This window comes from Mus caroli, chromosome X (assembly GCF_900094665.2).
Source record: "Mus caroli chromosome X, CAROLI_EIJ_v1.1, whole genome shotgun sequence".
In the NCBI taxonomy this organism is placed as follows: Eukaryota; Metazoa; Chordata; class Mammalia; order Rodentia; family Muridae; genus Mus; species Mus caroli.
This window is the reverse complement of record NC_034589.1, coordinates 128,704,439-128,730,054: the sequence shown is the minus strand read 5'-3', so window position 1 is coordinate 128,730,054 and position 25,616 is coordinate 128,704,439. Positions and strand designations below refer to the sequence as shown.

At 38.1% G+C, this 25,616-nt stretch overlaps 2 protein-coding genes across 4 annotated transcripts in view; one reads left to right on the top strand and one right to left on the bottom strand.

Moving 5' to 3' along the window:
• The window catches only part of Pih1d3 (PIH1 domain containing 3), a 42,576-nt gene extending 17,841 nt beyond the window's left edge, over positions 1-24,735 (bottom strand). The window contains exons 1-5 of the mRNA XM_021154016.1: positions 24,654-24,735; positions 16,937-17,107; positions 13,374-13,446; positions 11,220-11,325; positions 6,735-6,831 (exon numbers count right to left, since the gene is read on the bottom strand). Coding sequence (XP_021009675.1) covers positions 6,735-6,831; positions 11,220-11,325; positions 13,374-13,446; positions 16,937-17,104 — 444 coding nt within the window. The 5' untranslated portion in view covers positions 17,105-17,107; positions 24,654-24,735. The remainder of the gene's footprint in view (positions 1-6,734; positions 6,832-11,219; positions 11,326-13,373; positions 13,447-16,936; positions 17,108-24,653) is intronic.
• Positions 24,736-25,024: 289 nt separating this feature from the next.
• Positions 25,025-25,616, top strand: part of Nup62cl (nucleoporin 62 C-terminal like) — a 56,104-nt gene continuing 55,512 nt past the window's right edge. For 2 of the 3 annotated variants that reach the window (XM_021153758.2, XM_021153755.2), the window contains exon 1: positions 25,025-25,054. The gene's annotated coding sequence lies outside the window, so the exon portion shown is untranslated. Of the gene's footprint in view, positions 25,201-25,616 lie in introns of all 3 variants that reach the window. The other variant, XM_021153756.1, reaches the window with a different exon arrangement.

The following is a 25,616-nucleotide window of genomic DNA, read 5'->3' as shown; positions in this document are numbered from 1 at the left end:
TGAAATCTAATGAGTTCTTATTTTCTTTTTCCTCTCATGTCAAAATACTTGGTAACTTAAACAATAGAAAAATATTTTTATTTTCTCACAAGTCTGAAACCAGGAAATCAGAAATTAGAGTGACATTAGGGTTGGTTATAGTGAGGAGCTAATGTATAGGTGGTCCCTGTGTCACAACATGGTACAAAGTCAGTGAGTAAACTTTCTAGTGTCTCTTCTTACAAGGTCACTCAGCCCATCATGACAGCCTCACAGGATTTGGCCTAAACCTATTTCCTAAATGCATCATCTTCAAATTTTCTCATGCTGAAAATGGTTGGGTTTCCGTATAGGAATTTGAGGGGTACACTATTCAGTCAAAGCACTTGGGGCAATATTCAAGGGCTTTCACATCTAGCTCCACTTCATTTATTGTCTTATCTTCTCCATGCCTACATGTATTCTGGAGCTCTAAGAATTTCACAAATAGTTCTCAAAGCACATACACATCCAATGACAATTGAAAATGACAATGAAAACCAGAGGCCAGGAACTGGAAAGAGAGCAAGGAGGAGTATATGAGAGGGCTTAGAGGGAGGAAAGGGAAAGGAGAAATGTAGTCATATTATTAACTCAAAAATAAAAATAAAAAAAGGAGAAAACACACCACCTGCTCTCATCGGGTCATGGCTTTATTTTCTTCCTTCCTTCCTTCCTTCCTTCCTTCCTTCCTTCCTTCCTTCCTTCCTTTCTTTCTTTTTTAATTTTTCGAGACAGGGTTTCTCTGTATAGCCCTGGTTGTCCTGGAACTCACTCTGTAGACCAGGCTGGCCTCGAACTCAGAAATCTCCCTGCCTCTGCCTCCTAAGTACTGGGATTAAAGGTGTGTGCCACCACTCCCAGCTCATGGCTTTATTCTTACCTATCACTTTGTTCAGAACACATTTCATCCTTTGTTGCCTGACAGAACACCATCTGTCTTTCCAATGTCCAGGTAGAAGGCCTTCACCATTGTGAAAAACGTGGTGTTTCCTTTCTTTACACTCATATCACTCTACCCTTACATCAATCAGATCCCAACAGCCTTAGCTCTGCCAGATCGTACACGTGTGTTCTTAGACAAGTTAATTGCTGTGCTTCAGTACCCTAATCAGTAGAATGGGAGGAACAACAACATATATGTTGGCTGTGGTGTGCTGATTAAGAAGGCAGTCTGTGTTGCTTCTAGAGAAATGTCTAGCACATAATAAACATTGTATTAACCATATGCTAGTTTTCCTACTTTTGAGGGAAAGGAAGCATCAAGACAAAAAAATATTTCTTTATAGTGTTGAGAAATGTCTCTACTATGCCACTCTAGTGACCTTGAAGTGTCTACATAGGCCGTGGAAGCAAGGTTAGACTATAGGGTGACCTAGGTCTATCTAGGCAGAACATATTAAATCCTCTGGAAATGTGGGAAGATAAGTAACCTTTGAGGAGTTGCCTCACTGCTATTTCTTATCTGTCTCTCTATCTTGTAGGAGGCCCTCAGTCTTGTAGGAGGTTGCCAGGAGACAGTTTCTCACACTGCTTCTTAATTCTAGAAAAGCACAGAACTTCCCATTTGATTTATTCTGAGTACAGATACAGTATATAACAAGTATATAGTATATATACATGTGTATGTATGTATATATACATATACTTTATAGCCTTTATTATATACAGTATATATAGCAAGTATATAATATATATACTTTACACCCTACTATAAACACACATGCATACATACACACACACATATCAAGTATATAGTACAGAGGCAGTCTATAAAGTAGTTGGCTGTAGTGCAGAGTTGCCCCTACAGCAACAGTCTACCCTACTGCTCAGGTTACCTGCCATCTGGACCCTTATAGTTTGATATTATCCTGTGAGCAAAGGATTTGAGGAGCTGATTGAAGAGTGATCTTGTTAGCACTCTCTGCATAAGAAATAATCTCCTTCCCGTGGGGGTGGGGGTCATTGTTTTCCTCTTGATGAATCTGTGAAAAGTCTGCTCAGTCTGCCTAGCAGCTCCATCTGCACTGCTGCTTAGGGACTGCTTGGTCTTGTCAGTAAGAGAGAATGAGAAATTTGTTTATTATTTTCAACATTACTAATTCACTGTGTGGTCCATCAATAGCATCTGGCACATAGTAAGGTCTCTGAGTATTTGTTGAATTAAGAAATTATAGCAAACAATGATATGCAAGTATTCTAAGATAATATGGTGATATTTATAGAAAATCCATATAATGGAGACCTGAGGGAGGGCAAAGATAGAGAATATAAAGAATGAAAAGGAGTTGGGCAGTGGTGGTGCATGGTTTTAATCCTAGCACTTGGGCAATAGAGGCAAGAGGATCTTTGTGAGTTTGAAGCTAGCCTAGTCTACATAATGAGTTCTAGGATAGTCAGGGCTGTTACACAAAAACACCTTGTTTCAAAAAGAAAAAGAAAAAAGAAAGACGGAAAAGACAATTTTTTAAAAGTAGGGACTCATGAGATATAGTGAAATATATCTGTGGTTTGAATGAGAATGGCCCTTAGAGGCTCATACATTTGAATACCTGGTTCCAAGTTTTTGGATTGTTTAGGAAGGATTTGTAGGTGTGGCCTTGTTGGAAGAGGTATGTCAGATTTTATCACTGAGGGAAGTCAGAGCTGGAATCTGTATGTAGGAATTGGATCAGTGGGCATGGAGGAGTGCTTTTTGCTGGTTTGCTTTTCCTTGGTAGCTCAGTTTGCTTTCTTTGATATCCCAGGACCACCTGCCCAGGGGTGGTACCACAGTGGGGTGTGCAACATCAATCATCAATTGAAGAAAATACATACACAGAGTCATCTACTGGCCAATCTGATGGTGGCATTTTCCTAACGGAGGTCTCTTCCCAGGTGACCCTGGCTTGGGCCACATTGACAGAAAACTAACCAATACAGATGAGGTCAACAGTTTCTTTACTCTGAATCTTGCCAGTGGAGTTAAGCAAGGAAAATGGAGATCACTATTCATTTACACACAGAAATAAATACAAGCTAAAATTTGGGAGTTTGATTATTTTCTGTGCAGCAAATCAAACCCATGACCTTCTGCATGTTTCTATTTCTTTTATTATTTCTGACATATACATTTCCAACCCATCAGGGAATTATTTTTTTTAATTTGTTTTGAGAGTCAATGTATCAGTATATCAACCACACTTATTCTTGATTCTTGTTATAGTCACCATTTACTTGAATATATCATGCTTGTGCACTTTCTCATATGCTCTTATTTCTGCTTAGGGGGCTTTTCTTTGCATGTTGTCTAAATCCTATTCATCCAAATGGACTTAACTGATCTTTTTTTTTTTCTGTTGATAATTGTGTACCTGTTACATTCCTCCACATATAGACTAACCATACAGAACTCCAAGGATTTTGTTTTCAAAAGACATATATCACCTTCATTGTAAATTTCTTTTTAAAAAAATCAATATATAGGCTCTCTATTCGTCCCTGTTCAAAAAACAGCTGCATCTTCTTGTGCAGTTCCATCCTTGTCTTGCAGACAAGATAGTGAAGGTCGGTATGAATGGATTTGGTCGTATTGGGCACCTGGTTACCAGGGCTGCCTTCTGTTCTTCAGTTGGCAAAGTGGAGATTATTGCCATCAATGACCCCTTCATTGACCTCAACTACATGGTCTACATGTTCCAGTATGACTCCACCCATGGCAAATTCAACAGCACAGTCAAGGCTGAGAATGGGAAGCTTGTCATCAACGGGAAGCCCATCACCATCTTCCAGGAGCGAGACCCCACTAACATCAAATGGGGTGATGCTGGTGCTGAGTATGTTGTGGAGTCAACTGGCGACTTCACAACCAGGAAGAAGGCTGGGGCCCACTTGAAGGGTGGGGCTAAAAGGCTCATCATCTCTGCTCCTTCTGCTGATGCCCCCATGTTTGTGATGGGTGTGAATCACAAGAAATATGTCAGCAATGCATCCTGCACAACCAACTGCTTAGCTCCCCTGGCCAAGGTCATCTATGACAACTTTGGTATCATGGAAGGGCTCATGACCATGGTCCATGCCATCACTGCCACTCAGAAGACTGTGGATGGCTCCTCTGGAAAGTTGTGGCGTGATGGCTGTGGGTCTGCCTAGAACATCATCCCTGCATCCACTGGTGCTGCCAAGGCTATGGACAAGGTCATCCAAGAGTTGAACAGGAAGCTCACTGGCAGGGCCTTCCGTGTTCCTACCCCCAATGTACCCGTTGTGGATCTGACATGCTACCTGGAGAAATCTGCCAAGATGACATCAAGAAGGTAGTGAAGCAGGCATCTGAGGGCCCACTAAAGGGCATCCTTGGCTACACTGAGGACCAGGTTGTCTCCTGTGACTTCAACAGCAACTCCCATTCTTCCACCTTTGATGCTGGGGCTGGCATTGCTCTCAATGGCAACTTTGTAAAGCTCATTTCCTGGTATGACAATGAATATAGCTACAGCAACAGGGTGGTGGACGTCATGGCCTACATGGCATCCAAGGAGTAAGAAACCCTGGACCACCCACCCCAGCAAGGACACTGAGAGCAAGAGAGAGGTCCTCAGTTGCTGAGGAGTCCCTGTCCCAACTCGGCCCCCAACACTGAGCATCTCCCTCATAATTTCCAACCCAGAGCCCCATAATAACAGGAGGGGTCTAGGGAGCCCTCCCTACTCTCTTGAATACCATCAATAAAGTTCACCCCACCTCCAAAAACAATATATTGACTATTCTGCTTTCTCTACATATGTTAGCACTTAGGACATGTATGTAGTAGAATTCATTAGGTATTTAAAGATGTAGAATAAATATGAAAAGAAAGGAAAGTAAGAAAAAAGAAGTATAGAAGTGGCATAGAGTGGGGCTGTGGTATGGCTCAGTTGACAACACACTTGCCTTGTAAGTACCTAGGTATGAGTTTGTTTTCCCAGAGCCTACATAGAAATGCCAAGCTTGGTGGCACATTCTTTGAATTCCAGGGCTGAGGAGGTTGATGAGACAGGAGGCTTCCCTGGGTCTCTCTGACTAGCCACTCTAGCCTAATTGGTAAAATCCAGGCCAATGGAAGACCTTGTTTCAAAGGAGGTAGATGGTGTTTCTGAGATGAGAATGACATCACAAATTGTTGTCCTCCCGAATACACACCACACACACACACACACACACACACACAGACACAAAGAGAGAGAGAGAGAGAGAGAGAGAGAGAGAGAGAGAGAGAGAGAGAGAGAGAGAAAGAGAGATACCATGACATGAACGTTTTATTTGATGTTGCTTTTCATTGGAGTCTATGCCTTATCCAAACCAGAACTCCTTATTAGATTTACAATTGCCTACATAGCATTTAAATGCTAATAATAAAATCAATTTATCTCTATTAGTTGGTTATAAATCAACTAGTTCTCCCTAGTTGATTATAAATTCTCTTGAGGGAAGGCACAGATATTCTCTATATATTTTTATTTGGTTTTAGATAAACTGTATATTCCTGTTAGGAGATGTGATTTTGTTTCCAAGATCTTTTATTCAGGATACCCTTAATATTAAAACTAATAGCAATTTGCATAAGAAAAACGGATAGACTAGCAACAGTTTTATTTATTTAGAGCCTAGAATTTCTCCAGAGCTTAGAGCTATCCCCAACACTCCACATCAAAAACATAATTTTACAGTAATTTAAGGGAGAGAAATTTGAATATTACTGGTAAGACCCTGGGAGCTAATTTCTTCAAGATCACTTGAAATCTTAACTCATTAGATTTTGAAAAATCTCCTGAGGTACTTAAGTCGCTATTGCCATTATGTTACTTGATTCAATTGAATGTCTTAGATTTTGTTAATAAGAGAAAACTTGAAGCTACTGCCAAAAGGAGAGTCCATTTATCATTTCCTTGAAAAAAAAAAAGATATTAAGTATCTCCTCAGGGTACCTCAGCATTTGATCATGTAAGAGAAGGAAAAAAATTTAAAAAAAGAATAGCCCCCGCTCTAAAAAATAGGATTAAAACACCAATTACATGTCCATGTTGCCAAAGTGAGTTGAATTTCACATTCTAGGATTGAGTCAGACTTTTCAACAAAATAGTTTTGAGGATCGAACAGGCATCAATGTAGTGCTATCATTCCTATTATTGGCATTGCCATTGTTGTTACAGAAATGGTGACATGGTCCCCCATGTGTTGTGTCATCATTCAAATAAGGGAACTAAGAAACATTTTACAGCTATCTTTAGCAATAAAGATCAGATCTGAAAATTACGAAGAAAACACCTTTCAAAGCTCCCCATTGCTCACTGAGTCATCCCAAGAATAGAGAAATGACAGACAAGGCCAACTCAGGGAAGAAAATCTTATATCAAATTTGGCTTGTCAGCACATCAGAAGGTAGTAACTGGTCAGATAAGCAGACACAACTGTGGAAAGATATTCAGTATGATTAAAATACTGTCGATAGGACTAGAAATGGTATATTGGATCATATGACTTTATTGTGTCTATCTGTTGATTTTATCTAACATATATAAGCTTAGGTGATATTTGGATGTGATCCATTTTAAATTATCTCATTAATTCCCTGGTATCTTAAACATAGCAGATGCCACTTGTAGTTTATATATTTGCTTACAATATTATGAAAATAGTAGTTAGTTAAGTTATCTATTCTGTTCAATACAAAATGGAGGGAAAGAAGCGAAACTTACCACCAGCTCCTGGCAGCATGCTGTTGAAGGATCCTTTCCTGTCAATCCTAGGTATATGTCCTCAGTTCCCACAGTTTGTTGGAATACAATCTCGTAACTGAAAAAAATATCAGTTTCAATGACAATACTCAGGTGAAAGAACAATTTCCTGTCACATCACACAAAATAAACAGAAGACTTCTGAGGTTATGTTAGCCGAAAAACATAAAGAGTGGAAAAAACTAAAATAGATTAAGTACTCACTATGTAGTAGCTCACAAAGGAATAGAAGTCTAGAAATTCAGTCAAAACTCTAAACACTGAGGGGCAGGGCTGTACTTTTTGTACATACTGTTTTCTAAAATAATGTTTACCTGCTTCAGTTCTATCCCAAATAAGTGGGTTGAAGGAACTTAAAGTACATGCCCAATAAAATTACAAGTAAAAACAAAACAAAACAAAACCACATTCCTTGAATATACTGGTTCAGGAAAATACTGGCCCCATACCCTCAGGATTCACGTATAGATAGAAAACTTCCTTTGCTGACTTTAAACTACAATGTAGAGACACTTCAGATTCAGTACTGCCTATCATTCACTGTGTGACTTTGGTGACACTGCAAATGCACAGGCTTCGACATTTGTGTCATTTATGGAAGACACAGGTGTGAACTACCTGATCTCTATGGTGTTTGTGCTTCTAAGCTTCTACAAGAGAAACAGTTGTTGTATAGTTGTGAGAGCTGGACTATGGGGTTTAGATTCAAGTCCAATGGAATTCTTTATACACGCCAGGCTTTCCTTTCCACACATACACCCCTACACACAATTCAAAACACTTCCTTTGTTATAGGGATAAAATGGATACAAGCTCCCACCTAGAAGGTTCTCTAGTTCTTTTCTTTTCATCTTTCTCCCTCTTCCCCTCCTTCTTTTCTTCCCTTCCTGTTCCTTCTTGTTCCTCTTCTTGCCCCTCTCTTCTTTCAGTGTTTGGGATCTAAATGGGGACCTCATGTACACATGTTAGAGAGTGTTTTACCAAGGACCTATGCTCTCAGATCTATAAGCTATTTTTTATAGTATAGAATAGAGTTTATTTAGGGCATGGGGAGGGGAGTTGAGGGGGTAATAGAGACAGAGAAAGGCAGAGAGGAGGAGGAGGAGAAGAAGGAGGAGAGGCTGCCATGAGCATGTGGAGTGAGAAGGGGAGGGGAATAGAAAGGGGGAAGCAGGAGCAAGAGAAGAGAAGAGAAGAGAAGAGAAGAGAAGAGAAGAGAAGAGAAGAGAAGAGAAGAGAAGAGAAGAGAGCAAGAGCAAGAGGGCAAGAAACCTATAAGCTATTTTTAATAGTCAAGTCCACCCAGAGAAATAGTGTGACAACAGATTATAAGGCTGAAACTATGTTTAATTTCTTACAGTTCATAAATAATCAAGTACAAGAATGAAGCAGAACGTCCCAAGTTTGAATGGGAGTAGCAATAGGTAGCAGCTGTCTGACATGGAATACCTTTCTCTTCATGAGCTGCAATGTCTGCCAAGTATTTAGAAAGGTTCATCCAGGTTAAGGTAAAATGGAAGAAACTGAACTGCATGCGTGTGACCTCATAATGAAACTTCCCAAGTTTCTGCAGTTATCCTGAGCAAAAGGTCCATTTTTATCTTCCTAGTTAATAGTACACAGATTTTCCTTGAGGTCCCCAAGGCACATCAGAGTTTATGTAGCCAACAGCAAACGGTTTGTCCCCACTATAATCCTAAATAATAAGCTTATCATCCTCTTTAATGCTTTCTTCCCATCCTTCATATCTAACCAATCACTAAATCTTCCTTCAAACTCCCTGAAGTAACTGACCCTTATATTTCTCTGTTCAAGCCAATGACTCATCTGAGGCCCTTATTATTTCCCCTTTGGTCACTTGCCATTCTTCTCTTTTGTGACCTCCATGTTCTTCATCCATTTTCTTCTTTCCATATTAGGACATTTTTGAAGTGTATCTCCATAAGGTAAAAAAAAAAAATCAAGATAAAAATTCCTGTAGAGCAGCTTTGCTCGTGTCATGACTGGAGTTATTCCTCACTTTGAACTTTGACAGATGCTCTCTCTGAAGAGCTTCAAATGTCGGGATGAAAAGTGGACATTGACTCTAGTTTGGAGCTGGCTGCATATGGATGTGAGCCATTTATTCTATAATATGACAAATGAGTGACTTTCATACAGCTATGTGGGCACCACATAACTTGAGGGTTACTGTATTCCTCCTTCAGACATAGAAATATGTCACATGTCCAGCAATAGAGATTAACAGAAACCAAACTCAGTGATGTCTCTGGAGGTTCTTTGTCTCAACATGTCATACCAGGACCTTTTATTTTATTTTAACTATATCTTTTTTTAAACTGTTTTCTTTTTTCATTTTCACTCTACAAGTCTTTTGTGTATTATGGCTTCCAGCTTTGTGTTCCTGAATGTCAACAAGTGGGTCTCAGTGTCTATATATGTTTCTCGTGCCTTTTTATCTGTTTTGTCCTACTCTGCTGTGTTTGTGTTTTTAAAATCTTATGATATTTTATATTATCCCTTAGAAGGCTGCTTGGTTTCTAATAAGAGACATGAAGGAGATGGATCTTGATTGGAGAGCAAGTAGGGAGGAACTGGGAGGAGCAGAGTGAAGGAAAACTGTAACCAGGATATATTATATGAAAAATATCTGTTTTCAATTTTAAAAATTGGATTTACAATATAAGTATCCCAATATGAATTTTCTTTTGAAAGACTTAAAGTAAATTTTGTCAATTGAAAAACTAGATTGTTTTAAATGGGGTATCCAGAACATGGTAAGAAGTTAGACATTTTTGTTAACTTTATTCCTTTTGAACATGGTTACTTTTGTGGTAAGAATGGAAAGCATGTAATAAGTATTGTACCTAAACTAGTTTATTTTCACCTAAAAACAAAGAGATGGATAATTTCCCCCAATATGATGTAAGATGTTAAGATTATCTGAAAATTTTAAGATGCCTTTATTGGCAAGTTTTAAAGAATGGGTATGGTGGGTGGTGACTAGTTTTCTGTCAACTGAACCAAGTAGAATCACTGGAGAGGAGAGAGCCACAACTGAGGCAATGCCTCCATAAAATCAAGCCACAGGCAAGCCTGAAGGCTATTTTTTTACTTAGTGATTGATTTGGGGGATCCAGTCTATGGTGGGTGGGGTCACTCCTAGACTGGTAGCCTGGGTAGGTAAGGAAGCAGGCTGAGAAAGCTGTAGAGAATACAGCTACAAAACAGCACTCTTTCATGGCCTCTGCATCAGCTCCTGATCCAGGTTCCTGTCCTGAGTCCTGTCCTGACTTCCTTTAGCAATGAACTGTGCTGTGGGAGTGTAAGCCAAATGTGGCCTTTCCTCCCCAAGCTGCTTTAGTCATCTTGTGTCCTCATAGCAACGCTAATCAGGACATGCACCTAGAAAGAATCCCAGTCAGATAAATGGTTTTAAATCGTGGATTTATTTATTTGAAAGCTGTATCCTTCCTTTCAGGTATGTATGTGTGATCTACCATTGCTTTCATTTTCAAAACTAACATAAAATCGTAATTTTAAAAATATTTATTGGACAGTTTTGTAGTTAGACTTAAAATGTTGTCAGATCATTTGTCATAAAAGTCTTTCATAATAATGTAGGCAAGACATGAAGATGCACACTTGGAGGTAGAGAAAAGATCTTAGTTTGAGGCTAGCTCAGGGACTAAAGGCTTACCCCCTCTAAAACAAAGCACCTAAAACCAGTACAAACGTGCTATCCAAGACTAATATGTAACTGTAACCAAGTACATTATAAATCAGCAATAGTTGTTTTCTATTTCTAGGTGTTTCAAATGCTCAAGATTTTAAGACATAAATGTTTAAAGATGCCCTAACCATGAATTGTATCTATGTATGTAAATATTATTTCAATTCCTTAAATGAGTGAATTTTTATCAGAATGAAAAGACTTTGTATGAAAAAGCTGTAAAGCAAAGCTTGAATTCCAGTTGCAGAATATACTAAATACTGAGCACAGCCCTGGAAGATCGAGTGAATACCTCTGCATAATAATTAATAATTGGAGTGAAGACATAGCCTTTCACTGAAACTACAGAATACTGAGTAATTAAAAGTAGGTCTTTGACACACAAACATGATATTGTAATTTGGTTTGTATGAATTTTTTTATAATTTAATGGCTGTTTTTTTCTCTCACTGGTAGTTCTCTATTAAACAAAACCGAAATTGAATATAAATTTCCCTATTGCTAGATAATAATTAATAGGAAGGCATTGTGTTTAATTATTTGTTTTTGTTCTAGGACAGGAAAAATAATCAATTGTGAGTGATCTCTGTACAACACTGTCGCTTTATTAATTATGTGGTACAAGTCATTCATGAATTTTATAAAAATATAATAGTATCAGATGACACATCAACCTAAGTATCTAAACACATTCGTGGTGCCATATGACTTACTCTGGGATTTCTCGAACATCCCATATGTCGTCATGCTCTCCTCCTTCTGGAACCTCTTCTGGATTCCAGATGTTTTCACTTTCATCACTCCTAGGTTCAGGAATGGCTGTGAAGACCATGTTGGGACAGTTGATCAGAAGCATTGTCATTTGTAATCACTAACTTATTTTTGGTCCACATACACTAAATTACAAATTACCCTTAATATCAATATAAACCAATACAATGTATAAATGTGAGAATAACCGAAGAAAAAAGCACATAAGGAAAAAGAAGAAAATAAGATAATTTATAAGTAGATGGCATGGAGATAATCAGATAGGTATGCTGGTGCTATATGTATTTTTCCAAAGCACAAATATAGTCTTGTGTAAATTTTTTATGCAAAAGAAAAAACCTGAAGCTCAAGGAATCTGATTTGGATAGAATTAATTATATTACCATGCATTGTGCTTTACTATAAAAGCCCTTTGATGCATTTCCTGTGTGTGTGTTATGTAATCTTACAAAACAATGTCAATTAAAGAAACAGAAAACAGAGGCTAGAATGATAACTTTTTAATGTAGTATTTTCCTACTACACATGTGTACTTTAAATACATTCTCTATCACTTGTCCTCTTGCAGAGCTGATTAGGGGCTTTTTATGTATTTCCTTTAAGTGTTGAAAAGTGTACAGACTCCAATCATCATGCCCAGCTTGTATTTATTCCATTGGCACATCAATTGGAGACCTATGTGAGGTTCAGAACATTGCGTTCAGTCCTTTTTAAGCTTTCCCAGAAATGCACCTGATGGTCAGGTTTTCAACCCTACAATTCTTTGTAAATCATCTGCTTCTATCTAGCATGAGCTTTCTAAAGCCTAAGTGCAGGCTTATACATAGCATTTTACATATGACTCATTGCCCTCCAATTGTTGAGATTATTAGACCCACATTATTGGAAATTCGGCAGTACAGAAATCCATCTACAAGTGAACTAGTCTGCCATGTAGTGACTACCTCTGGAGTAGAGCAAAGAGCCTTTTGAGCACATTCAGTAATAATACCTGAAAATGTAAGAGCATCCTCAGACCTCATTTTATCTAGTATTTTATATTCTAAACATTTTTCTATACATTATCTTTCAAATCTGTGAATTTGATGATCAAAAATGTGCTTCCCCCTTTCTGGTCATCCTCTGATAACTTTGATCAGGAACAAGAAAATTAATGCTTTTATATTTTTAAAGGATTGTAAAATATTCAATTCTGTGACAATGTATAAACAAAAATGTTTTTGAGTCACAAATAATTGATTTCTTATTTGGGTGAATCGTGATTTTGTAGAGTGTTAGAGGAGTAATATTAACCCTGAACTACAATCCTAGGCCCTGGGCCAGGAATGTTTTTAAGGAACCCCCTGAATTCCTTTTGGAAGCGATTCAATGTAAGGTAAAATTACATAGCTATTTGTTTTACTTTCTTCTTCAGGACAGATCTTTGATTTCCTTTGTGGTCTCAAAGATTATCATATATTGCCTGGTACATAACAGATTCTCAATAAATATTTACTGAACTTTATTAATAAAGTGGTTTTGGGAAATTGCTACACTATAGCAGAGTGAAAGGTGAAGACTCTAAAGGTCTTACGGTCCCTATGGTTTCCACAGAAGAGGAGCAATGTGCCTACAATGAAGCCAGCTCATGGATGCACTTCCTAGGCTTCCGTTTCAAAAACGGGAGCCAAGGAATGCAGACAGCTGGAGGCAAAAGTTATTTTCCTTATTAGAAAATTGCTAACCTCCAGCAGAAGTAAAAATGACCTGTTTGTATGTAAACGGCAGCTTGCCATGGGAACGAGTGCTTCAACTCACCTCTTTAACTTTTAGGAATCCCATGCTTGTTTTGAATTGACAAATGAAAAATAAATTTGTTGTCATGTGTAATATGATGTTTCAAAGTGGAATGACTAAGTCATATGTATTACTTCATGTATTTATCATCTGTGCTGAAAATACTCAAGACATATCTTCATAGTAATCTGAAGTATCTAATACAATGTCATTTAATGAATTCCTCTTATGAAATATTAGTTTTTTATTACTCTTTGCCTTTGCTGAGAAAAATACTATATTAATTCTATTTATCTGTATTACTTTATTAAATAGCTTACCTTTGGACTCTTTTGCTTTAGGTGGTCCAATATTCCCAGGGCCCATGGCTCTAATAGTAGATGCACATTGTCCCTTGGAAAAAAGAACAGAAGTCTAATATTCTGTAACTACTACTTGTCTAACAAATATCACTAATAATTTAAACCTGTCAAGTTTTCTAAACACTCTAAAAATCTTCTGCTTTAATTATTCACTATTGTTATATAATACAGACACAGATGTCAACTATCCTTTTCAATGTGCCTTCCTTGTCCTTTTGAAAAAAAGTATTTGGCTTAATAGACTCTGAGGTCGAATAGATTTTTTTTTTTTTTTGGTTGAACTAAATCCCTGGTTCCAGCCCAGTGAATCATGTATCCCTTGGGAGAGGAGGAACGAGCCACATTCATCTCTATGAAGGTTAGAACCAAGTGTTGGTAGAAATGCATTGGCACTTTGGGGATTAGTTAGTGTTTGGTTATAGTTAGATGAAAGACAGACTTATGGGAGCATTCTACTGGAAAAAAAGGAAACAGAAGCTAAGAAGTTAGACATCAACGAAACCATTTAAAAGTCCCAGCAACTGTTTTTATCTCTTCCAACTTTGGGGATGAAATATTTCTCTTTCCCACAGTTCCTAATGAAGCAGAACCCACGTCATAGTGTCAGGTGAATACCAAACCACTTCTGTTTTCATATGGCCATATACTTATTATGCTATCTTTTTTATTACATTTTTTAAGTGTGCACACCCTACAACCTTCACTCTTTTCAAGTCTTTCAGGAATTCTTTGATATTTTAAGACAAACTTAATTTCTTCCTAATTGTTCATTTTTAACATCAGACTCTGAAGTACTCATTACTGACAGTCAAAATATCCTTATTTCCTTGGTTCCTGGCAAAGTACTCCCTCTACCTGCCCCCTTTTTAGTTCTTCCCTCATCACCCAGTACTTCAGACATGTATAGAATTTGCAGAGTCTTGTTTGGGTGAGAAGAGTAATATCTGCCATTGGATATTGTTGAAAAAGCTCACCCAGGTCTTTATGATGCTAAACTATTCCAACAGTTATAAATCACAAAATAATATGTAACATCTCTACAATGTGTGAGATGGTAGCTACTGTTTTTTTTTTTTTTCTTCAGAAAGGAGATTCGAAAGCTCTGTGTGAGGAGTTAAGAAACTGCAGATATTTTTATGTGAAAATCCCAATAGTATTCTGGACCCTTTTTTCTATGTTTAATCACCGAGGTCACATGAATGTGTGGTACTTTTATTAAATTATTAATCATCAGAATACTAATAGTCAATCAGAGCAAAGAGGTTCTTGGAACATAAGGGCCTCTTATTTTGCGGTGTCTCCTTCCACAGAAAATTTAAATCAGTAGAAATGAAACCGTGAACATTTTAGCAAAAACTGATATGCTCTTCATGGACAGTTATGATTGGATGAGCATATCAGAGCGGAGGGGAGTTTCAATTTATTAACTTAATGAAAATAACTGGTTAAAAATAAAGTTTCAAGTGAGAAGGTAAAGTGAAATAATAAAACATCACCTGGGAACTGTTGTCTAGAAGGGCATCAGTTAAGCCTGTATCGTGTACCCACAGACAATTATCAGAGAAATTGGTCATTCCAATCCATGTCTCTTTGTAATATTGGAGAGATTTTGAACACCCTGTCCACAGTGTCTGAAGATTGGTGGGATCTTATTTCCCATAAGTCTTGAGATCCCCTTAGGAGTTTGAAAAACAACAGACTCTTCCCAATCTTCCAGAGACTTAACAATTCATTTAGAAGAGGGATAGTGTAAATGAACCAATGTGTATGCAACAGATCTCTTGCTGTTTTTCAGAGTCCATTTTAGAAAACACATCACTCTTGTAATCATTTCCTGGTTCTTAGGATTACTACATGTTAAAATTGAAAGGCGTTTTCCTTCTAGGAAAATTTAATAGTTCAGTAGGAACATTAATTATTCTCGCACTGTACTGTATCTCTGATTCTATACCCTCTAATGCTATCTGTGCTGAAAAATGTCTGAATGACCAATTATCTCAAAATTGCTTATAACCCACATATACACAATAATATATTATTATGGTAATTTTCTATTATAAATTGTGCAATTCAGTATAAATGATGTTATAGTCTCTCTTTTTCATAAACACTCATCTTTCCTCCTGGAAATACCTCTAGATGCAAATGAACATCCCTAGACATAAACACCAAAGGCAAGAGGCTTTGTAACCAGTGCTGATCTTTACCTCCGCATCAGTGCCAATTGCAAGTTCTGACCAACAATATTAAGGGCTTCTGTTTTTCAAATACTTAATATGCTCTTTCTATGTAGTATAAGCCTGCCTTTCTCAGGATGTGTGTTCTAGAAAATTTTGCATTCTATTTCAACGTACCCAACTTCATGGATACATTGCACCTAACATTTCCCCCTGTATCTTATCTGTTGTATATATTTAGTGCTATTATCAATGTCTCGAGTTTTCTTTGTTTGGCTCTACTAAGGCTTTTCTCTAAAACTTCATGTGTCCTTACTTTGGCTCCAAACTGGCTTAGTCATACTCTCCTACAAATTTTATTTCCATTTCATATCTTATTTAATTCTGATCTATTTCTCCTAATGAAGGTGGATATTGATCTGGACCACTGCATTTGTGGCCCATTCATAAAATACTTGGTTTTCATACTATGTCAAAAAATTTGGAAGGAATAAATTGATATATACTTTCATAGATCATGGTTTATTTGTGGTCATAGTAAATTTTCATTAAAATACTTTTATACAAATTGAAATATCCTGATATGTTAGAATAATTATGCACTATCATCATAGCTTGTCTAATTGACAAAGTTCATTTCTATTTAAGGAGGGGAGAGGGAAATTGGGCATTATATAACACTGTTTTGGTTTTCCAGGAAATAATAGCAGTGCCCTTAGATTGGTAACTCTTCTATCCTAAATGAGGGTCATCTTGCTGCCTGAAGACCTGAAGGTGTTACCTGTCCAGATCCCCAAATGAAAATCACCCGATTAAACTCTATATATTTATTTGAGCATGTGCTGGCAAACCCCTATCAGTAGCCAGAAGCTAGTTTTCCTATTATTTGGCTCAAAATATTTTGCTGTTTTTATATGCAGACTTTTTTAAAAAATTAAGAGACTTAGATTGGGAGATCAATTAATACTGCATAATTGAAATTAATTTGCTTTGTAGAAATATTGTCTAGGCATAAACAATCCTAGCTACTGCTCTTTGCAATGGTTGTCAAGCATTCTTTGACCATAAATATAAATGACAAACATTTTGAAATGTGGCTACCGCTACCATAGTTACAGAACTATTTTCCTATTCAGTGTTCAGGTGGTGGAGAAAAAAAATATAATTATATTTGCTAGAAACGTACTAGAGGTTAGAGTCTCATGCATAATAAGCCTTCCAGCCTCCTCGGCGTGTATCAGATGACACTGTTCTGCGCCCACAGCAAGATGGGAACGAGTTGTTCAAATACGGTTCCATGGCTTCCTTTAATACAATTAATTTCTCTTTTAAGTATAGGCCCACCTGTTCAAAATCAAAATCATCCTCTTCTTCAGGATTCAGGAGACTGGCCAGTGCTTGCAGGGTGGAGGCAGAAGACAGCATCTCAAATTGCATATTTTTAGCTTCCATGCTTTTCGCTTCCAAATTCCCTGTTTTGACCTTCTCAGCTTCTGCATTTTCCAATTCCATATTCTGAGGAGGGGGGTGGTGGTGAATGATCAGACACACTTATGACTTTTGTCCTATATCCCTTCTTTCACCGTGTCACTCCACTTCCTCTGCCATATTTGTGAATGCTTATAAACTCCTGCACACATGTAGTTTACTAAGTCCCAGAACCCAAGGAACTGAGTAATCCAAGCCTTCAGCCTGCTTTACTAAAACTTCTCATTCAGTCTTACCAGCACATGCTGACTTTCTATCTAAGTGGTTCTTGTTTTTTCAGTGTGATTAAGAATGACTAAGGGTATAAACGTCAGATAGGGCTCAGTTGTAAAATGCTTGCCTACCATGTTCAAAGCCCCAGGTTCAATTCCCAGAATTGAAAGGAAAAAAAAAAAAAAAGCAAAAAGAAAATCTACCTGGCAACTTAATTAAAAATAAAACTTTCTATAAGCTGTGTACTTGTATTCAGGGACACAGTTTTTTAGACTCTATTTCTTAACATGTTTTATATCAGATGTATATTCCAATTTGTGAACTAAAAAAAAAAAAAAAAAAAAAAAATTTTAAAAAACAAAAAACCTATGAAACAATATAATGAAAGTTGATAAATTTGTATTAAAATTAGGACAGCCAGGGCTATACAGAGAAACCCTGTCTCGAAAAAAAAAAAAAAAAAAAAAAAAAAAAAAAAGATTTTGCTTCAGGCATATACCCAGATAACCTTTACTTAGTTTATATATTTGCCTCGGGTAAGTGTGTACCTCTTTGCTTCATTTATACTGTTAATTAACCTTTGATGAGACCTAGCCTTACAATGACATTTGAAATGAGCATTGGCTCATTTTAGTGAAATTCATGAAGAAAGAAGCACATGCTTTTATGAGAATAACAGTAATACTGAATCCTGTCATCCTAGTAGCAATTTTGAAAATAATCCCTGCAGTTACATTCACAGCAGGACAGTTAAGATCTTTAAAAAATATATCTCAGAGGTGTCAGACTTTAATGAGGAGCCTGAAAAGAACTGTAGAGTTGTGTTTATTGTTGGTAAAATGGGCAAAACTGAAATAGGTATCTTTCCCACAATTTGACAGATATTTTTGAAACATCATTTTAGAAACTTCACTCTCAGGGACCATTTCTCTAGCTGTTTTAATTATACATGAAAAAAAATTCCATTATACCTAGAGTGGTAATAAAAGTCCTGATATAGTCACTTGTCAAAATTGACCTGTACTGAAGGTATTTTCCAAGTCTTGTTTTATAAATATTTTTTACATTCTTTGTTGAATATATAACTGGTTTGGACATCCACTGGCGATATTAAGGGCATGAAAGAAATGCTAGCTACTTCTCTAATTCTAACATGGAGGCAAAATATTGTAGTGGCTAAGAGTAAGAGGGCTGGGGTCATGATGTTTGGAATTTGATCCATCATGTACTTCTTAGCTCTTTGGCTTTGAGCAATTATTTAAATTGTCTCTACTAAATTTCTTTATCTGGAAAGTGGGAGATAATAGTAGTGTCTATCTCTTTGAATTGTTCCAAGTATTAAGTAGCTTAATACATATAAAGGAGTCTGGACTACTACCTGGTACATAGTAAATACTCAACCTACACTAGCTATTATTATTTCTTTAAAAGTTTCATTTTCCTGGATATGAATTTCACTTTTAATGATGATATAGACTAAGTTAGTGATAAAGCTCATTACATTGGAAACTCATTAAATCAGAAAAGCTGAAATATAAGGTGACAAAGTAATCTCTCTCACAGTCTGGTCTGCTAGGAAATGAATAATTGACATAAGTGAAATTAAACAAGAAGCTTCTGTTTATATTTTAAAATTCTTCTTTGATTATGTGTTCATTAAATATTTAGCCAACATAGAAAGCAAAGTGTTTATTGAAATACTTTCTATCTTTGATACTGAAAGGGAAAAAACACACCCAATAGCAGATATAATTAGGATACTGCCTAGAAATTGTACAATGGTGTGTTTGAGAAACAAACATAATGGAATTGTTTCTTACATCCGCATTACTTACTCTACAAACTTTCTAACATGATGGTCAATTATCCAGTCCCAATGGCGGTGGTTGCTTAAATATGAAAGGCTATACCGTGTCATTATCATCTGAAACATAGTACCCACAGATACTTGTATGATCATGAGGTTTCTGAGACTAAAATAGGGAGCCAGTGAGAAAAGAGCAAACAAACCATTAAACTAAGCCCTAAGAAAGATATTCAGAAGTTCCAAATATAGCATCTGATTTAGCCATAGAAAGAGCTACTACTCATATAGTCCTCTCTGTCTAGTGGCACTTCCTGGATATAGAGCAGTATTCAAAGTGACATAGGACCTCAGCTCGTGTAGGGGTTTTGGAAGGCTCTAATTATTGAGAAATGTCAGAGGTCTGTTTGGAAGCTACTAGATACATACTCAGAATAGGGCAGGGATCAAAGTTTCAGAGGGAAAAATAGTAACTGAGCCAGGCCCTGCATCCAGCACCCACAGGAGAGGCGATGAAGGAAGATCAGGGATCAGAAAGTGTATGGAATACAGGATTGAGGAAAAAGAAGTTAACTTTAAATTTCTACCAGTTACTTGGGAAGGCTCCGAGTGGCTTTGGGGTGAGAAGCAGGGCAGTGAGGGCAACTGAGAAGCTGTACACACAGAAAGAACATCTTCAGAACCACAGCTGAAGTTTAGTCAGCAGCTGATGAATAGTGAATGAAATACGATCACATTCATAGGAATGTGGCATTTCAAAATAGTAACCTTGGAAGGTTACATACTGATGTAAATTATACCATCAATGCTCAAAATATTTTAGAAATTGTCTTTTCTCTTGGCATTTCCTTCATATATAACAGTAAAGAAATTGATATCATTACAGCATCATTCAGTTTGATTACACATCAGATTTGTCTCTGATATATCTAGATACCTACATTCAAAGCAGGAAGATTTGCTTTTCTGAAAATATTAAAAGGAATATGATGCAGGCCTCAAGGCGGTTCTAAAAATACCAGTCTTAAATGAAATTGGAGTAATGTAACTTTATTAGAATTCTATACTAACCACTCAAAATGACTGCATTGAAAGAATGACACTTCTTGGTCTGTGTTTAAAAATCCTTCACAAAAATTCTTAGTAATATTTTGGATACATGAAACATATTTGCAATTGGACTTCCAGATTCCATTGGCATAAAATCACATAGACTTACATGATAGCTAACTGGAGCCAAAATGTGATAAAATGTACACATTTACAAAAATAATATTTCACTATATGAAATGTAATAATAATAATATGTAAGCAAGTAATTAGTCCTGGTAAATTTGACAATGCAATTTGAGACACAAAAGAATCACAAATATTTTGAGAATAACTAAATAGCTCAAAATATCAAAAGAAACCAATTATATGAAATATTGGAAAAGCCATAAATCCAATGAAAATGAAAATGCTACTAACCTTTTAGAAGTCCAGCAAGTCAAAAATAAAATTAAATTAAAAGAGAGTTATCAAAGCTCATTTGTCATGACCAGCATATTAAAAAAGAAAAGAAAACATGCTTTTTAGTTTTTTATCAGCTTAATACAATCTTAAGTCTGGCAATTAGTGATTTCAGGATAAAGCCTCAGCCTAATTTTCTGCCCTTCTTACACAATCTTCTCCTACATATGTATGTTCTACATCCTGTTAATAATGTATCGCCTATCTTGCATCCTTTAAATTTCACAATATTTTGTCTAACTACTAGACTACTTGAGAAGACTAGTGTGGTGATTTTTTTTAAAGTAAAAATTTCTAAAGTTATTGAGCCTCTGTTTCAATGCAACATTTATAATTCTTTTATCAAGGTTTTGACAATTCTATACATACAATCACATAATGAATTCTAATTACTTTTTCCTCAACATCCTTCCTTATCTTGATCCTATCCTTGTCATTCCTCTCCTCCTCCTCCCTATCAGTTCCTTTCCCAGGTTCATGAGTGGGGGGAGGAGGGGTGTTTTGTTAGCCATTTAGTTTAACCAGGCCCATCTGTATGACCACTGATTTGAAACTAAACTTTGAAGCTTGGGAGCATCATCAGTGGGAACAGAAAGTCAACGAGTCCCCCTCCTTGAATTATCCAATAGTTTGGCAGTGAGAATCGGAGCTCCCTAGTGCTCTTTCCATACATACTGGAATACTGACAGGAATATTTTAAATAGACCAATATTAGAATAAGGGTTGTGGTATAAAGTACTTGCCTAAAGTCCTGTATGAGGTCTTGAGCTTGATTCTCAGTAAGTAGGAAGTAGTGCAGGGTGAGAAAGAGCAAAGCATCTTGTTCTTGAGATGTGACCACTCAGAAAATAATTTTTAAGGCTGTATTTTTTTCTTTCTTCCACTCCCCAGTCTTAATTTTGACCAGCTAATACTAAAAGCAGTGTTCCAAAACAGAGCTTTGATTTCCTTACATCAGCCTGAGCCTTCGGAGCCTTCATGAGTGAAAATGTAGTTGGGGGACCTGTCTGGCTAATCAGTTAAAACAACAGTCTGGAACTAGCTCAAACCAAAACACCAGGACCAGTTAGGGACTAGGTTTACCAAGAAGGCTCAAGAGATCCATAGCACTTAGGCAATATCAGTAGCCTTGGGATCTAGTCAGACTTTGAGTGTGAGACTACCACCATTCTTCTCTCTCTCTCCTATCTTCTCTCTTCTCTCTCTTTCTGTCTCTCTCTCTATCTCTGACTCTCTGTCTCTGTTTCTGTCTCTCTCTCTGTCTCTATACATAGCATTAATAAGAATGGCTGTTTAACTTTTAACTACTTGGAGAAAAGTCACCAGCATATTTTACTAAGTACGCACAGTAAATGAAACCAGGAAATGGAAAAACAACTCACCAAATATAGCTAGGGGTGTAGCTCGAGGGTAGAATGCTTGCTAAATGTGGAAGAAGGCCTGAATTGGGTCCCAGGTTCTGCAAGAACAACATCGAATCATCAAATAGCATCCTCTTTGAATTTTGGTGAATAGGTGAAGTCATATGACTGAATGACTTTAAATATTTCAAAATCTGTTTATTCTCCAAATGAATTTTGCAATTTCTTCCACAACTTTACTTACATATTGTCTTATTTATCAATTCTGGTATTGAAATTCTTCTGAGAATACAAAAGTATCATCTCTGCCCATGTCTGAATTAAATAATAATATTCTGGCTAATTGTTTGTTTTTTTTTTCTATTTTTGGTAATGCTTAGGATTGCATCTGGGCCCTTATGATTGTAAGTGTTCTATTATGGTACACTAACTATTCCTACCATTCAAAACTATTATTGGGGTAGGGAAGGCGAGGAGGAGGGAACTAATAGAATGGCTCCATGGTTAAGAGTGCCTACTGCTCTTGCAGAAGGCTCTAGTTCCCAGAACCATCATCAGACAGCTTGGAAATGCCTGTGATCCAGCAGCTTGGGCCTCCATGAGCAGCTGCATTCCTATACATACATAGACCCCCAGGCAGACAGACATAATTTCTTGACAACTATATTCATCAGTAATTCTTTGCCTATTAAAACTAATTTCATTATGGACTGGGGATGTAGTTTTCAATAGTTGTGTTCTTAAGCATGCCAAAGGATCTGGGTCCAACAGGAAATAAGTGTTATAGCTTTAAAGTATCCAAGAATAGTTTCTTTTTTATATTTTTAACATTTACTACCATAAAAATATTCATAATCATGGGAGCTTAACAAGGTTTCTGTCACAAAGTTAAAATGTAGTTAATGGAAATTGTTTTATTTCTTTTTTCAGTACCTGGAATCTTATATAGAAATACAAGTCAAGACATAAAGTACAGCTACTCAGAAGGCTGATGCGATTCAGGGAAGTCTGGGCTACAGAGGTCAAGGTCAGCCTGGGAAACTTAGTGAGCCCTTGTCTCAAAATGAAAAATGAAAAAAAAAATGAAAAAGAGGGCTTAGGGATAGGGCCCAGTGATGGCATGTGACCTAAAGATAAAAACCTAAGCCTTTTTTTTTTTTTTTTTTGCTTGTGATCCTAGCCTTTAATGGCTAAACCAGCTGGGTGTGGTGGTGCGTGCCTTTAATCCCAGCACTCGGAAGGCAGAAGCAGGTGGATTTCTGAGTTCGAGGCTAGCCTGGTCTACAAAGTGAGTTCCAGGACATCCAGGGCTACCCAGAGAAACCCTGTCTCAAAAAGAAACCCTGTCTCAAACAAACAAACAAAAATCCTAAGCCTTGCTTGATTTAATAATTCCTGTGTTTGCACTTTATCTAGTTTATTTATTTTAAAACACGGAGTTTCTCCCATCCTTTTAATGATGTGTTGCTTTGCTTTGGTTTTTGAGACTTGATCTTCCTAACTCGACCAGGCTGTTCTTGAACTCCTGGGTTCAAAGGAACCTCACATGTCAGCCTCCCTAGGAGCTGGTCTCACATGAGCTCGAAAGTAAATTTTTACTCTGAGATAGAAAACTTCATTTTGATAGGACTCGTCCTGAGTCATCAAAAGCTGTGTAGTATGCCTGCAATCCTAGCACTTGGGAGGGCTGTGGCAGAAGGATCTTATGTTTAAGGGAGCCTAAATTGTAAATGGGATGGGGTGCTATATAGCACATTTCAGGTAAACTTAATACAGTTGGCAGTAATTTTTTCTTAGTTTTATATTCCATTCCTATATAAAAAGAGAGTCAACTGGTAATTTTTCTTTCAGTTCTTGAAGTGTACTACTAAGGTAAAAAAGCCGGTTTTGTTTACTTCTGTAGTCTGTTCTGAATCCCTATTATGACAGGAAAATTCTTAAGATTAACAATCCTTATCTCTCAGCTCGAACTTGGTGCTTTCCCATCCCTCAGATTTGGTTTTTATCCCAGTTGTGTATGTTTTCAAAGTTAAAGTCAAATGACAAAATACTCCCCTAATCAGTCTTTGGTTGAGTAATAATATTTTTAAGGTACAGTAAATATGAGTGTGACCATTGGTCTTCACTCTTAAGGATATGACTAATGACCTCAGAACTTTCAGGCTACTGAAACCCCCTCCCACAGATATACTGTTCCATGGTGAGTCGTGTGGGCAATTTTATTTATTTTCCTGTCTGAAAGAGTTTACAGAGCGCTCTCTTCCTCTATTTCCCAACCAAGACCTGCTGGCCCAGAAATAATACTGCTTGTTCACATAAAACGGAAGGTACAATGAGTCTTTCAACTTTGAATACCAGACATATCTAAAAAAAAGTTTTTTTTAATGAAAATGGGGGGGGGGTCCTCACTGGGGACCCATTGAGTATGTGTGAGATTTGAGAAAGGAAAACTGGGAAATACTTTGAGATTCAGCACCCATCCCTTCTGTAGTTTTCTAGAAACATCATGCTTCAGGGGTTGAGGGGGGTGGGAGGAACTTTGAGAACGTTTGCCTCCACTTTGAGCAACATAGGGCTTTTGGGGGCTATCTCATTGAGCTCTTAAGTATTTTAAAGTTCCTCTGACAGTCACAGCATTGAGCACCCTCCGCTGTTTTCACTCCTAAATTTCAGTTTTCCTCACCTTGGTCAGTGCTCCGTGTACAGCTCACAGCCTAGGGGAAGAAAATAGACTGCTGCTCCCTCGCTGTGCGTCTCTGTTACCCGGGTAACAACTTTGTTGAACCCGCTTTTTTTCCACCTGTAGGACCCGCTTGACTCTACTAGCCAATCATAGAAGCGTCTCCTTTGAAAGGATACCAGCAGCAACCAATCCCGGGGCATCCCGCTTGGCCTCTAAGGCCGCCCTTTTCCAGCTAAGTAGGTCGACTCTGGGTTAGGCTGCAGGATCTGTTGCTGCTGGCTCCTGGGAGTTTGCCGCTTCTCCGCCCGAGTCCGGGTCCGCCCCCTTCTCTTGGACCTGCCTCTCGCCCCGCCTCCGCCCTCACTTTGTAGACGGGACAGTGAGCGAGTTCAGCCACGGAGGTAAGAGCAGGACTTTAACGTTTGTCCCGCAGGCTTTTCGCGGCGAGCTTTCCCGCGCCGCCCCCCACCCTTACCAGGTCGCCAATTCCGGGTCTGAGAACTCAGTACCTTCAGAGGGTCCGGAGCGGAGCAGTGGACGCGGAAGGGTAGGACTCCCGGGCGGGGATGGAAATGCTTTGCTCTCGGCGATGCTCTGACTCTTCACGCCCCCTCCCGTGACAGAAACACGTGTTGTACCGACTCTGTCCCTGCTAGGCACTCCTTCTACCGGAGCCTGTACCTTGGAGGTCGCGGAGCCGTGGGCGCTTGCGGTGGGATTGCGCTTTTCATTCCGTATGGGGGAAAGCCTGTCCCTCCGGGAGGCTGGGGGGAAAAAGCGGGTCGGTCCGGGAGGCCGTGGAGAAGAGCAGGTCCGTCCGGGAGGCCGGGGAGAAAGCGGGTCCGTCTCGGAGCCCAGGGTGGGGGGTGGGGGAGAGCGGGTCCGTCCGGGAGCCCGGGGGAGAGCGGGTCCGTCCGGGAGCCCGGGGGAGAGCGGGTCCGTCCGGGAGCCCGGGGGAGAGCG